Below are 12,521 nucleotides of genomic sequence, written 5' to 3'. Positions count from 1 at the left end.
TTAGTATATTCTATGAATTATAAGAATTGATTAATTAATGTCATAAAAATATAGGGACTTGAAAGTAATTTTCCCCTTCAATTATAGGCCACCATATTTGCTCCCATTTTCCAGCCATGGATTGCTTAAAGAAATCTGAGCAATATCTTCTTGGAGTTCAATTCTCTCTCTCTCTCTCTCTCTCTCTCTCTCTCTCTCTCTCTGACTATGGCTATGGCAATGGCTGATACGCAAACCAAAGAAACCATAGTTTTCACATACGGAACTCTCAAACGGGATTTCCCCAATTACACTCTTATTCAAGATCTAATTCTCCAGAATGACGCCGCTTATATTGGCACTTGCATCACCCACCAATCACATCCTCTCGTTATTGGTCCTCACGGCATCCCCTTCCTAATTAAGCTTCCTGGCGCCGGTCACCATGTTAATGGCGAGCTCTACTGCGTGTCGACTAGGGGATTGGCCAGACTCGATGAGTTTGAGGGAACGAGTAACGGACACTACGAGAGGCTCCCGATTCAGGTAACAAAAACAGAAAACAAAGGAGAAGGAAGCGACATCGTTTTATCGGAGGCAGAAGCGTATTATGCGCATAGGAGTTTCGGCGAGAGGCTCTGGGAGAAGAGAGGAAGAATTGGGTTAAGTGAGTACAGCCAAAACAATGCTAAAGAATATGTGAAAAAGGAAGATAGAGATAAGGATGTTAGCTTTCTTGACAGTATAGAAATGCTTTTGTCCAAATCTTAGAAAATGGGAATTGAATTATTTGAATTAGAATAAGAGCATGAATTTGTTTGATCTGATCCATTAATTTAGATTTCAAATTTGATTCCTTTCATGATGATTCTATTAGATAGTTCATGGGCACTTCTCTGTATTTATTGCAAAGTTTCATAGTTTTGATAGACTTCAACATTGAGTTTCAAGAAGATGGTGTGATGATTAATTTACAGTAAACAAGGATGCTTATTGAGGAATTGTAAGAACTGAAGCACACAAGGTTCGCTAGGCGGTAGTGACTCAGTTGCATCTTCATCACATTACCCTCATCAAGCTCTTCAATCTTTGAGATGATACAGATTCACCGCATTCAGCATTAGCACTCAATTCCTCATTGCTTTTTAGCATCTGCTGCGCAGGTTTCAGGTTTGAGTCTCCATCTGTTCTCTAACACACTATGCCAAATGTAAAGCTCAAGTAATTTACACATTTTTTTTTTTTTTTTGCTGCAGATGCTAGTACTTGCATATCAAACACATTTGTGAATATCTAAAAGTTCAAACTTGCTCCTGGGCCAAAAAATTCTAAATTTAATCTTTTAATTTAAATTTATAAATTCAAAAAAAAAATGCTTTCATTGATTTGAATAATGGATGTGCAAAGGGTTTTACCAAAAAAAAGCAATTAGCATAGAGAGAGAGATAGAGATTGCAAATTTTATAAGTACAGTGAGAGAGAGACCTCAATAGCTAATACTTGTAGCCCTTAACAAACAAGCTTTCAGAAGCCAACCCACCGGCACCTCCTCCAGTATACTTGCCAAGGGTTGCCTCAGAATTGGCTCTGCATCTTGCCAAGAATGCTTCTTGAGCTTTCTCAACGTTCTCCTTCTTTCCAGCCCATATTTTTAGTGTGCTTTGTTGCAAAGCTCTCCCAAAGGAGAAGGATAGTGTCCATGGCTTTAATACTGCAAGCTTATTCATTGCATTCAGGTTCAACGTTGCCTCCTCCTCACTTTGTCCACCGGACAAGAATACAATGCCTGGAACTGCCGGCGGAACAGTTCGGCGTAGTGCAGTCACTGTGTACTCAGCTATCACCTCTGCTGCTACCTACACTTTAATGCAAGGATAAAGTTTACTGGCAAAATAAATAAACAAATAAAGAAAATAAAATTCAGAGCTGCTAATTTGATGCGAGGATTTTTGAGCTTTCTCAAAAGAAAAATATCAACTTTTTTAAATTAAAAAAATTAAATTCTTTTGTTAAAAAAGAAATTTATTGCAATCTTGTAAAATTACAGTGAATTGATGAATTTGTCAGCTTTTACCTTAGGGCTATCTGAGCCAGGAGTAACCATGTTGGGTTTAAGGAGTGTGCCTTCAAGAAGAACATGCTGGTCATTGAGTGCCTTATAAACTGCAGCAAGAACAATCTCAGTCACATAAGCACACTTCTTGATGTCATGAGAACCATCAGTCAAGACCTCTGGTTCGACAATGGGCACAAGCCCATTCTCCTGACAAATGATAGCATAACGAGCCAAGCCCTGTGCAATTGTGCATTCTGTTGGATTGCCAATTCAGATGGCTCAGTTGGACCAATCTTCAGTACTGCTCGCCATTTTGCAAATCTAGCACCTGCTTTATAATACTGTTGGCAACGAGCACCCAATGAGTCAAAGCCTTGGGTTGTAGTTTCACCATTAGTGCCTGCTAATTCAACAGTGCCCTTGTCAACTTTGATCCCTGGAACGACGTTGTTTTCTTGGAGAACATCAACGAATGGTTTCCCATCTGAGGTTTTCTGGTAGAGAGTTTCTTCGAAGAGGATGACACCCGAGAGGTGGGAGAGAGCATTAGGGGAAGTAAAGAGGAGCTCGCGGAGGGCTTGGCGATTGGACTCAATATTCTCAACGCTTATGCTTGCGAGACGCTTGCCAATGGTGCCTGTGCTCTCATCTGCTGCCAAAATGCCCTTCCCTGGAGTGGCAATGTACTTGGCAGTCTTTATCAGCTCATCTGAAGATACACTTTTTTTAGAAGTTTGATATGGCTATCAATACTAAATGTTGCATATAATGAAATGTTTGTATCATGAATTTTTATAGGCAAAAAGACCAAATTTTCTTCAAATGGTCAAATTTTATTATTTAATCTAAATTTATTTTTGAACTATCATTGAAAAATCAAATAATGTCAAATAGACGAAGATTACCAGCATATTTTCCAACAAAGGCCGACATGGCTAAATCTTACGAGAAGGATATTAGAAAAATAAGGACTATAGAGTGGACGAAATGCAAAGCCAAACCAAGAAGAATGGTTATATAAAAATTTTATAAACACAGAACCTACCAAGCACCATTAGTTTGACACGTGTCAGCAGAGTAGCCCAACAGATTATCATCCTCGGATAAAGAAATGAGTGATCACCATGTTAGCCAAGTGGCACTCTATCTCTCTGCAGTTTATCTCTACGGAACCAATTCTGTGGAAAAGTAAATCCATGCAGCCTCCCTCATCCACTTGCTCCCTACAAATGTTGGAAAAGCTGCAAGTCCATATCGAAACTGAACAAAGGCCAATTTTGGAAGCTACCAGCTGCCGGTCTCAGCCACTATCTCTTAACCATTCTTATGTCACGTCCATAATTCTTGGGGATGTGCTATATCATACTGGGAAGATGTTGCTGTGAAGATTGGGTGGGGAGTTGCTAGGGCCGTTGTGTGTGGAATCACCATTCCTGTACACCCTGGTCGGGAAAACTCCTCGATAGGCTGAACTTGGCGGGCTGTAACCTCGTTGAGGCCTGTCCAAGTGCCGCATAGGCGCAGTGCTCAATTGCGTCCTGTGATACGTGGTATCAGAGCGAATGTGGGCTTCCGCATGGCATGCACTGCCATCCCGCCTGAAGATCCTAGAAGAATAGAGGAGAAGAGGAGTTGTCTTTCTTGGTGTAGGAACCAACAGAGTGAATGCGCGTAGTTGAATTGAGCTTTCTTGGTGGAGGGGAGTAAGGATCGATGTACGTGGTATTAGAGCGAATGAAGATCCTAGAAGAATAGAGGAGAAGAGTAGTTGTCTTTCTTGGTGTAGGAACCAACAGAGTGAATGCGCGTAGTTGAATTGAGCTTCCTTGGTGGAGGGGAGTAAGGATCGATGCTGCGCATACCGAGGTGCTATATCGGACTCACTAAGTGAAGGTGGTGTCCAGAGTAAGTATTGCAGGGCAACTGCGTGAGTGAGGATAGGGTTCCTCGAATGCCTCAGAGGATGGGGCAAGGCATGTGAAGCATGCGTTCCGACCGGATAGGAACGTCCCCTTTGGCTTGTTGCGCTTGTAGCTTGAGTGGAGGAGTTACTTCGGAGAAACGATGTTGGGATCAAAGAGGGCGAGCATGGTTTGAGTGGAGGAGAATTGTCATGTCCATAATTCTTGGAGATGTGCTGCACCATGCTGGGGAAGACGTTGCCATGAAAATTGAGTGGGGAGTTGTTCGAAGGGCCGTTGTGTGTGGATCATCATTCCTGCACACCCTGGTTAGGGGCTGGAGCCGCTCCCCTGATAAGCCCAAAGCAGGGCAAAACCAGTCAGCATGACAAAACTCCTCGATAAGCTGAACTTGAAACTCATATTTGTATATCTTGAATTTATAATTTATCAAATAAGATACTTGATTTGATTTGGTTACTAATGCACATACTAGGGAGGCAAAGAAAAGAAGGACAATAGTGGAATTATATAACGTGAATGAATTATTTTCCAAACGGAGCCCGTAAGAATATAAAAGAGCCATTGAACTCCAAAAATTTAAGCTCCTTCTTGTACATAAGAATATTCTACAAGATTTTCAATTTTGAAGCTATGGAACTGGAACATCAATGAGGAAGAGAAAGAGGTGTAAATTTTACTAGGTCATTAGGTGAAGGCATGATGTTGAAGATGTGATATCTAGTAAATCTCTCTCTACCCTAGCTATTCATACATTTCTTGTGCACTCTGATTCTTAATAAGATGCCGATATAATCTATTCCAAGAGCTCTTTAAACTAATACTCTGATTCAATTGTATTACTTTGGCTCTGATTCAATTGTATTACTTTTTGAAAAGTCACTTTTCAAAAAGCTTAACTAAATTAGGGTAAATAAGTTATTTCTCGTTTCATTAAAAAAAGAAAAACCCTTGATTTTCCTAAGAGTTAATAAAAAATATAAACTAAACAGAAATAATTTAAATTCTCTATCTGAGTTACTCCAATCAAGCAAGACCTAAGAATTCACAATGATACTCATCTGAAGCACCTATACACAAGCCATCCACTGTATTTATAAAAAAAAGGCATAGGCCTTTCATATGACTCTATGTACAGGTGCAATATTCAATTCAAATAGAAAAATTGAAATTAATTTTATTAATTTTAAAATTTAATTTAATTTTTTTTTAAATTTGATTCGATTTTATTTTCAAAAAATTCAATTATTTTAGTTCAGTTTGATTTTAATAAAAAAGATGATAAAACCAAACCAAATTGATTAATGACAATAGTATATTATTTTTTGATTAAATTTTACAATATTAAAAATAAGATGAAAATTTTTTTATAAAAAAATCTATGAAAAAGTTCAACCGATCAAATTAAATCGAATTAAATCGGTTCAATTCAAATTGATTTCCAATCAAAATCAATTTGATTCGATTTTCATAAATACTAAAATTTTAATTTTTAATTTATTAAGTTCGGTTTGATTTTAAATTAAACCGACTGAATGTTGACCCTAACTATATCATAATTCATTAATTTAGAGAGATAAAAAATAATAACTAATGATCCATACTTTTTGACACAAGATCCTGATTAAAGTAAGAGTAAGGGTATAAGAAATTTGAATTTAAAGAGAGTCAAAAGATTTAAAAAGAGCATATTCAATTCATAAATGAAGGAAGGAGGTTTCACTTGTGAAAATGAGTCCCCTTTAGCTGCATGCAAACCCCTATTTACAGTAGAAGGGACATATATATATGTTACAATATGTAAAGATGACCAGTCGCCTGCTACCTATCAGTCAAGCAGCGAAGGCATAAGTTTTGTGGGTTATTTCAGATTCGGCTCTCATATTTTTTACTCTTAAATTTAGATATCCGGTAGGATATACAATAAAATAAGATAAAAATCCTTCTTTCTTATAAAATCACATTTTCTAAAAATTTTTATAATTATTTTTTTGCAGCAGATCTACATGAAGTTCTAAATTGAGAAGAGATTTATATTGCTCTCGTTTAACATGAATAATTCTGCAAGAAAAAAATTTAAATAAATTTTTATGAATAATAAATTTTTATAAAATTATTCTTAATTTCATTTTTATTTATAATAAAAAAATTTTAAATTAAAAAATTTTCATTTTTGTATTAATTACAAATAAAAAATTTTAAATAAAAAAATTCAATTAAATTGAATTCCTACAAAATTTTTTGATTCCAAAATGGAAAAATTATAATAATTAGAATCATTTGCATCAATGTCTCTTCTACCGATATTTTTCCTCTTTGGGCTCAGAATGAAACTGATATATGAATGGTAGATGAGAAAATATTTCAATTAAGATTTAAATATTTTAATTAAATTTTAAAATATAAAAAATAAAAAATCTATTAAAAATTCAACTAATTAAATTCAACTGAATTAAATCAATTTAATTTAAATTAATTTTTATTTAATTAAATTATAATTTTTTAATTTATTTAATTTAATTTAATCTTAAACTCAACTGACGAAAGTACGCACTACTTACAACCATAGCGTACGTTCTATGTAAATTACCCATTTATACACACATTAATATTCATCATTTCCCTTCCTTTTATAATGCCTAATAGTTCTCATTTCCATGTCGCTTATTATTATCTATTTTTTTATTATATATTTCTCTATCCTATAGTTTTTATTTATGTTTTTATTATTTTAAAATTATTATTTACTTTTTTTACTATAATAATATATAAATTAATTATTATAATTCTATTTAATTTTAATTTAATTTTAAAAAATCTCTTAAAATATTTTAATAAAAATTTAATACTTTTAAAATGAATATAATTAGAAAATTAATAAAAAAATTATTTTTTTAATATATATGAAAAAACAAAGCACATAAAAATTATAGGAGGGAGAGAGTATAATATTATTAAATTAGTGTAAAAAACAAAGTTATTAGGAAATTAACTTTGATTAAATGATCACAAATTTACTCAAGGGCAATATGGTCTTTTCATGCTCCAGAAAGGATATTTCTAAACATAATAGGCGTAGAGGGCATAATTTTAAGAGAATAAAAAAACAAATAAATAAACTATAGACTTTTAAAAATTAATAGATTATATATAATTTTGATATAAATAAAGAGAATTATAATTTTTGGCTGAGCATTAATTATTTGGATCAGCATATAAAGATACCACACGTGTGATGTGATGCTAAGGGAACCAAAGCAATCAATTTCACCCGTTACTTTGCTTTTTATATCTTTTGATTTCCCACATTCACTAATCTTTTCATGTTGGAAATGCAATGAATTATGAAGCACTAAAACATCTATTATTATTATTATTATTATTATTTATACAGAGTAATTAATTGTATATTGGGCTTAATTTTTATTGTAGAGTTCTGATAGAGATCACGATTACGGGTGAGCATTCGGTCGGTTCAGACCGAATCGAATAAATCGAAAATTAAAATTTTAGTATTTATAAAAATCAAATCGATTTTAGTCAGAAATCGAATCAAATTGAACCGGTCTGATTCGGTTCAATTTAATTGATTTCGATTTTTAATAAATTTTTTATTTTTTATACTTTATTTTTAGTATTTTAAAATTTAATTAAAATATTTTAATTTTAATATAATTTAAGTTCTCTGTATTATTGAAAATAACATATTATTATCACTAATCGATTCGGTTCAATTTTTTTTATTAAAACATAACCGAACCAAAATTTTTGAAATTAAAAATCAAACCGAACCGAATTGAATAAAAAACCGAATTAAATTTTTAAATTAATTCGATTCGATCGATTTTTTCAGTTTAAACCAAATACTGCTCACCCCTAATCACAATAGTTATTCGAAAAGAAAATTTTGAGATATACTACTTTTAAAAATGTGATGAGAATAAAAAATTTATCACAAAATTTGAAATAAAAACTTTATATTTTAATTATTTTTTAAATATTTTATAATTTTATATATTAAATTTTTTATTATAAATAATATTTTCTTTTTATTTTATATACTTTCTAATCTTTTAAAAATTTCGATAAATTTTTTTTTAATCTCTCATTTATATTATTTTATCTTAACTAAAAATTATTGGGTAAAATTTCAAATTCTGTACCAATTATCTTACTCTATTACAATTTCATTGCTAAAATTACTGATCACCACATATGTCATCTATACAAGTTTTTAAAACAAATTTAACAATGATTATCGATATCTCATTGATAATTTACATCACTGACGAAATAATAGACAACTAGCGATGAAATCTTCCGGCAGTAATTAGTGCATTCTTTCTAGTGCTCGCATAAAATTGATTTAGTTTCATTTAAAACACAGGTCTGACCAATATAAAATTTTCATTTAAGCCCAAGAACCCAGCCCATACATAATAGGTCCAAGTCTTAAAGACAACAAATAAATTGGACTGGATAATTAAACTCGCTCTCTCCAATAGGAAATTTTTAATTCAGCAGTAAATATCGTCATCTATACAAAGACTGCATCGCCGGTTATAAGCAAAGGGCCACCTTTAAATAAGTCTTCGGCTGAGTTAAAAGAGTTGAAAACTAAAAGAGTTGAAAGCCAACATGCAAGAAGAGCAATTTGAGCAGTTCAAACAAAACCATCAGCTAGCAGTGGAGAATATGAGCTCTTTGATGAATTCACTTGTGCATTCTAGATGATTTTACATCATCAAGGTCCCATGTGTTACCTTTAGCAACTATGCCATTTGCACTTTCGCCAAAAAAAGACACACCAAAATAGTTTTGAGTTCTCTATGCCTAGTGGAATCTCAAAGAAGAATAAGAAATCTACTAACTGAACTGCCATACTCCAAGTTGAAGATTTCTCCTTGATGCCCATAAAGAGAACTTGCATGTTTACAAAAGAAAAAAAAAGGTAAGAAATAGAAACAAAGAGGAATAGAAAGATCAGTCTCACATAAAGAAGCCTAGATTTACTTAAACACAAAAAAATAAAAAGAAAAAAGAAAATTCATACCACTTGGATGGTGGAGAATGCAAAACCCATGGACGTAGACATACTTAGAGACAAAAAGAAGAGTCATAGAGTGAGTTTCTCTCTAAAGAATTAAAGAGAGAATCACATTCTTTTTATGAAATTGTTAATCAAAATATATATAGCCTTTGTTAGGAATGACTAATTTAAAAAAAAATTAAAAGAAATAATTTTTTTTAAAATTTTTATATTTGGTAAAACTAATATTGTGAAAATTTAATTCCATTGAATTCTTGTAGGAATTGATTTTAATTTAAAACTAAATCTTGTTAAAAATGTTAAGATTTTAAAAAAAAAATTATTTCACTTAAAATTATTTATAAGAAAACTATTTATTTAACTTTGAGAACTTTTTTTTTCTTTATTTCTTTATTTTTTATTTATCTTAACTTTAATTTTTTTCTCAATATTAATAATGATTTTTTTGAAAATTTTCTCAATGCAATAATAAGAATGATTATTATTTATAAGAATAAATATTTATGTATAATTTAAAAATAATAAGAATAATGAAGTGAATATTAATTTAAATTTATTATTAACTTATTTAAAATAGAAGAATTTAAATTGAATTCTATTACTTTAAAATGTATTTAAAATTGTAAAAGGATATGAATGACTATGTAACGACGAGATGATGACTAACTGTTGATAATGATTAATGATGTATCGACTAAACCAACATAATATAAATGACAATCTGTTGACCGAAGATTTATCGACTAAATGACATAATATAATATAAATGATAATATGCTGACTGACGATCGGACGACCGGATAGTTTACAAACGGTTAGACGATTTATTGATTGATTTAATGTTACTTAATGATTGATTGATGACTAAATGACCTAACAATTTGGTGATCGACTTAATGTCCTGACGACCGATCTAGTGACCGATTTGATATCGCCTAATGATCAGATTGACAACCAGACAACCTTATGATTTAATACGCAAATCCTGATGACCGACCTGACAACTTGATTAACTGATAAACAGACCTAATGTCCTACGACCGATATGATATTACCTAATATCCAGATTGACGACAAGACAATTTCATAATTTAGTAATAGATGCAGGTTTTAATGATCAATATGACGATTTGATTAACTGAGTTGTATTGTTTTAAATATTATTTTGTAAATGAATTTTGTTTAAATTAGATTAGTTTAACTTGAATACTTTAAAGATTCTTATCTTATTTTCTTTTATGAATTCTTTTGGAACGTGTATTGCAGGTGAGTTAGGTTTATAGACTAGCATAAATAGCCTCTTTTATATAATATCGGACTAATTCACATCAATAGTTTTTTTTTTGCAAGAATTTCACTGCAAACGGAGTGATAGAAAAAAACATTTGTGTATGCTGAATTAAAGACAAACCAATATATGCATATATAAAGATAAAATCAATGTGATTGGGCTTTGACTGTTGGGGGCAATATTCCTTTCAAGGGCTTTTGACTAATGTACATGCTTAGAAAAGAAGTCTTCTCTTGAGATAATCCAATAAAGCAGAGCTATAGTAAAGCAAAGGTAAGAGAAATCAACTGTTAATGTTTTGAGAGAAAGAGAAAGAGAAAGGAGGGAACCTTCTCTGATGTGGTCCAATAAATGGAATACAAATTGTAAAACGTTCGGCTACGCAATCATTTGAATTATGGGATCCAACGTTCCTCTTCCCCTCCTTTCTTCATTTAAAATAAAAATTAATTTAATAAACCATATACAAATACTATTTAATCTCTAAATCTCTAAATTAAAAAATACATTAAAATTTTTAAAAACTATATTATTTAATTTTTCATTAATTTAAATGGTTAAATATTATAAAAATTTGAAATATTTTTAATATAAAAAACTTACTAATGGATATTTTTATAACTAATAAACTTTTTTATATTATAAAAATTAAATAATATAATATTTAATTATTAATAAAAAATTTAATAAATTTTTTCAATATTTTAAAAATATTTAATTAATAATTTTTTTCAATACTATAAAAATTAAATAATAAATTTTCATGTTCTTTTCGTTTTTTTGGAAGGATGCGATGTTACATAATTAAAAGAAAAGAAAATAAATATTTTTTTTAAAAAAATGGGACCAGTTGCTTTAAATTTTCGAGGAGAATCTACTGCCATTTCCTACCTGTTTTGTTTCTTTCTTCAGTTGATTCGGTTGGAATTATTTGTGAAAAATAATTTATATATAAAATATGTTTTATTATTTATTAATTAATTTTAATTTAAAAAATAAAATTTATTGATAAATTTATAAATAAAAATTTGTGAAAAATAATTTTTTAAAATAAATTATTTTTTAAAAAATAATTTGTATTTTCTTTTAATTAAAATTTTTTTATTAACTAAATTTACTAAATATACCGAATATCAAAAAAATATAAAAATATTTTTTAATAAACAGAATTTAAACAATAAAATATAAATTAGAGAAAATGACTTTTTAGTTCCTGAGGTATAGCGTAATTAACATATTTGTCACTCTATTTTTAGAACCCAACGCTTTCGTCCCTGAGGTTTAATTCCGTCAAAATTAGAGGTCTCTCTGTCAAAAATGCCGTTAGTGATAGGAAAAATGACCGAATTACCCTTTCTAGAACTCAATACTTTAATCTCTGAAATTTAATTCCTACAAATTTATAGGTCCATCTCTCAAAGAATTGAAGGAAAAATACATTTTTGTCCCTAAGATATTACATAATTAACATATTTGTCCCTCTATTTTTTGAATTCAATATTTTAGTCCCTAAAGTTTAATTTCGTCAAAATTCAAGGAAGAAAATCTCAAACTCAATTTTCATAAACAAATAAAAATTTTAATAAATTTAAGATTCAAATTCAGTAAAAATAATAAAAATAAAAATATATAAAATTTAAATTATTAAAAATAAAAAGTTAAAACTCAATATAAATATTTTTTGTGATGCTGTTCGTCATCGATCACTGCTCGCCATTTTAAAAATTCATTAAAATGTCTCTGATATTTTAAAAAATTTACTAGTTAGTCTTTCCGTTAGTTTTAGCCGTTAAGTGTTATAAAAAAAATCTAAAATTTCCATGATATGGAGTGACTAATTAGTAAATTTTTTAATAATTTGAGGGACTAATTAATTTTTTTTTCTAAACTATAGGGACTAAACAGTAAAATATTTAGTGATAAAATTAATAGAGGAACTAACTAGTAGACTTTTTAAAATGTTAGGGACATTTTAATATATTTTTCAAAATTGAGGGACTAAATAGCGAGTTTTTCCATACTATAGGGACTAAATAGTTTTTATTTTATTTTATTATTGATAAGGGTATTTTTGAAATTATATTTATTCTCTTTCCTTTGATCAGATGAAAATCATTGATTTAACAGAAATTTTTGACGGAGGGACCTTGAATTTTGACGGAATTAAATCTCAAGAACAAAAGTATTGGGTTCTAAAAATAGAGAAACGAATCCGTTAATTAT

General features: G+C 30.2%; 1 protein-coding gene and 1 pseudogene across 1 annotated transcript; one reads left to right on the top strand and one right to left on the bottom strand.

Moving 5' to 3' along the window:
- The first annotated feature begins 63 nt into the window (after positions 1-63).
- Positions 64-855, top strand: LOC122721992 (putative gamma-glutamylcyclotransferase At3g02910). The gene has a single exon (XM_043951499.1). It carries the CDS (start codon positions 208-210, stop codon positions 748-750), a length of 543 nt encoding a protein of 180 aa, XP_043807434.1. The 5' UTR covers positions 64-207; the 3' UTR covers positions 751-855.
- Positions 856-1,337: 482 nt separating this feature from the next.
- LOC110623959 lies at positions 1,338-3,080 on the bottom strand (annotated as a pseudogene).
- Between the last annotated feature and the right edge of the window lie 9,441 nt (positions 3,081-12,521).

The sequence above is a fragment of the Manihot esculenta genome, chromosome 1 (assembly GCF_001659605.2).
Source record: "Manihot esculenta cultivar AM560-2 chromosome 1, M.esculenta_v8, whole genome shotgun sequence".
In the NCBI taxonomy this organism is placed as follows: Eukaryota; Viridiplantae; Streptophyta; class Magnoliopsida; order Malpighiales; family Euphorbiaceae; genus Manihot; species Manihot esculenta.
Note: the sequence above shows the minus strand (reverse complement) of the source record. Positions and strands in the feature narration are given on the sequence as shown.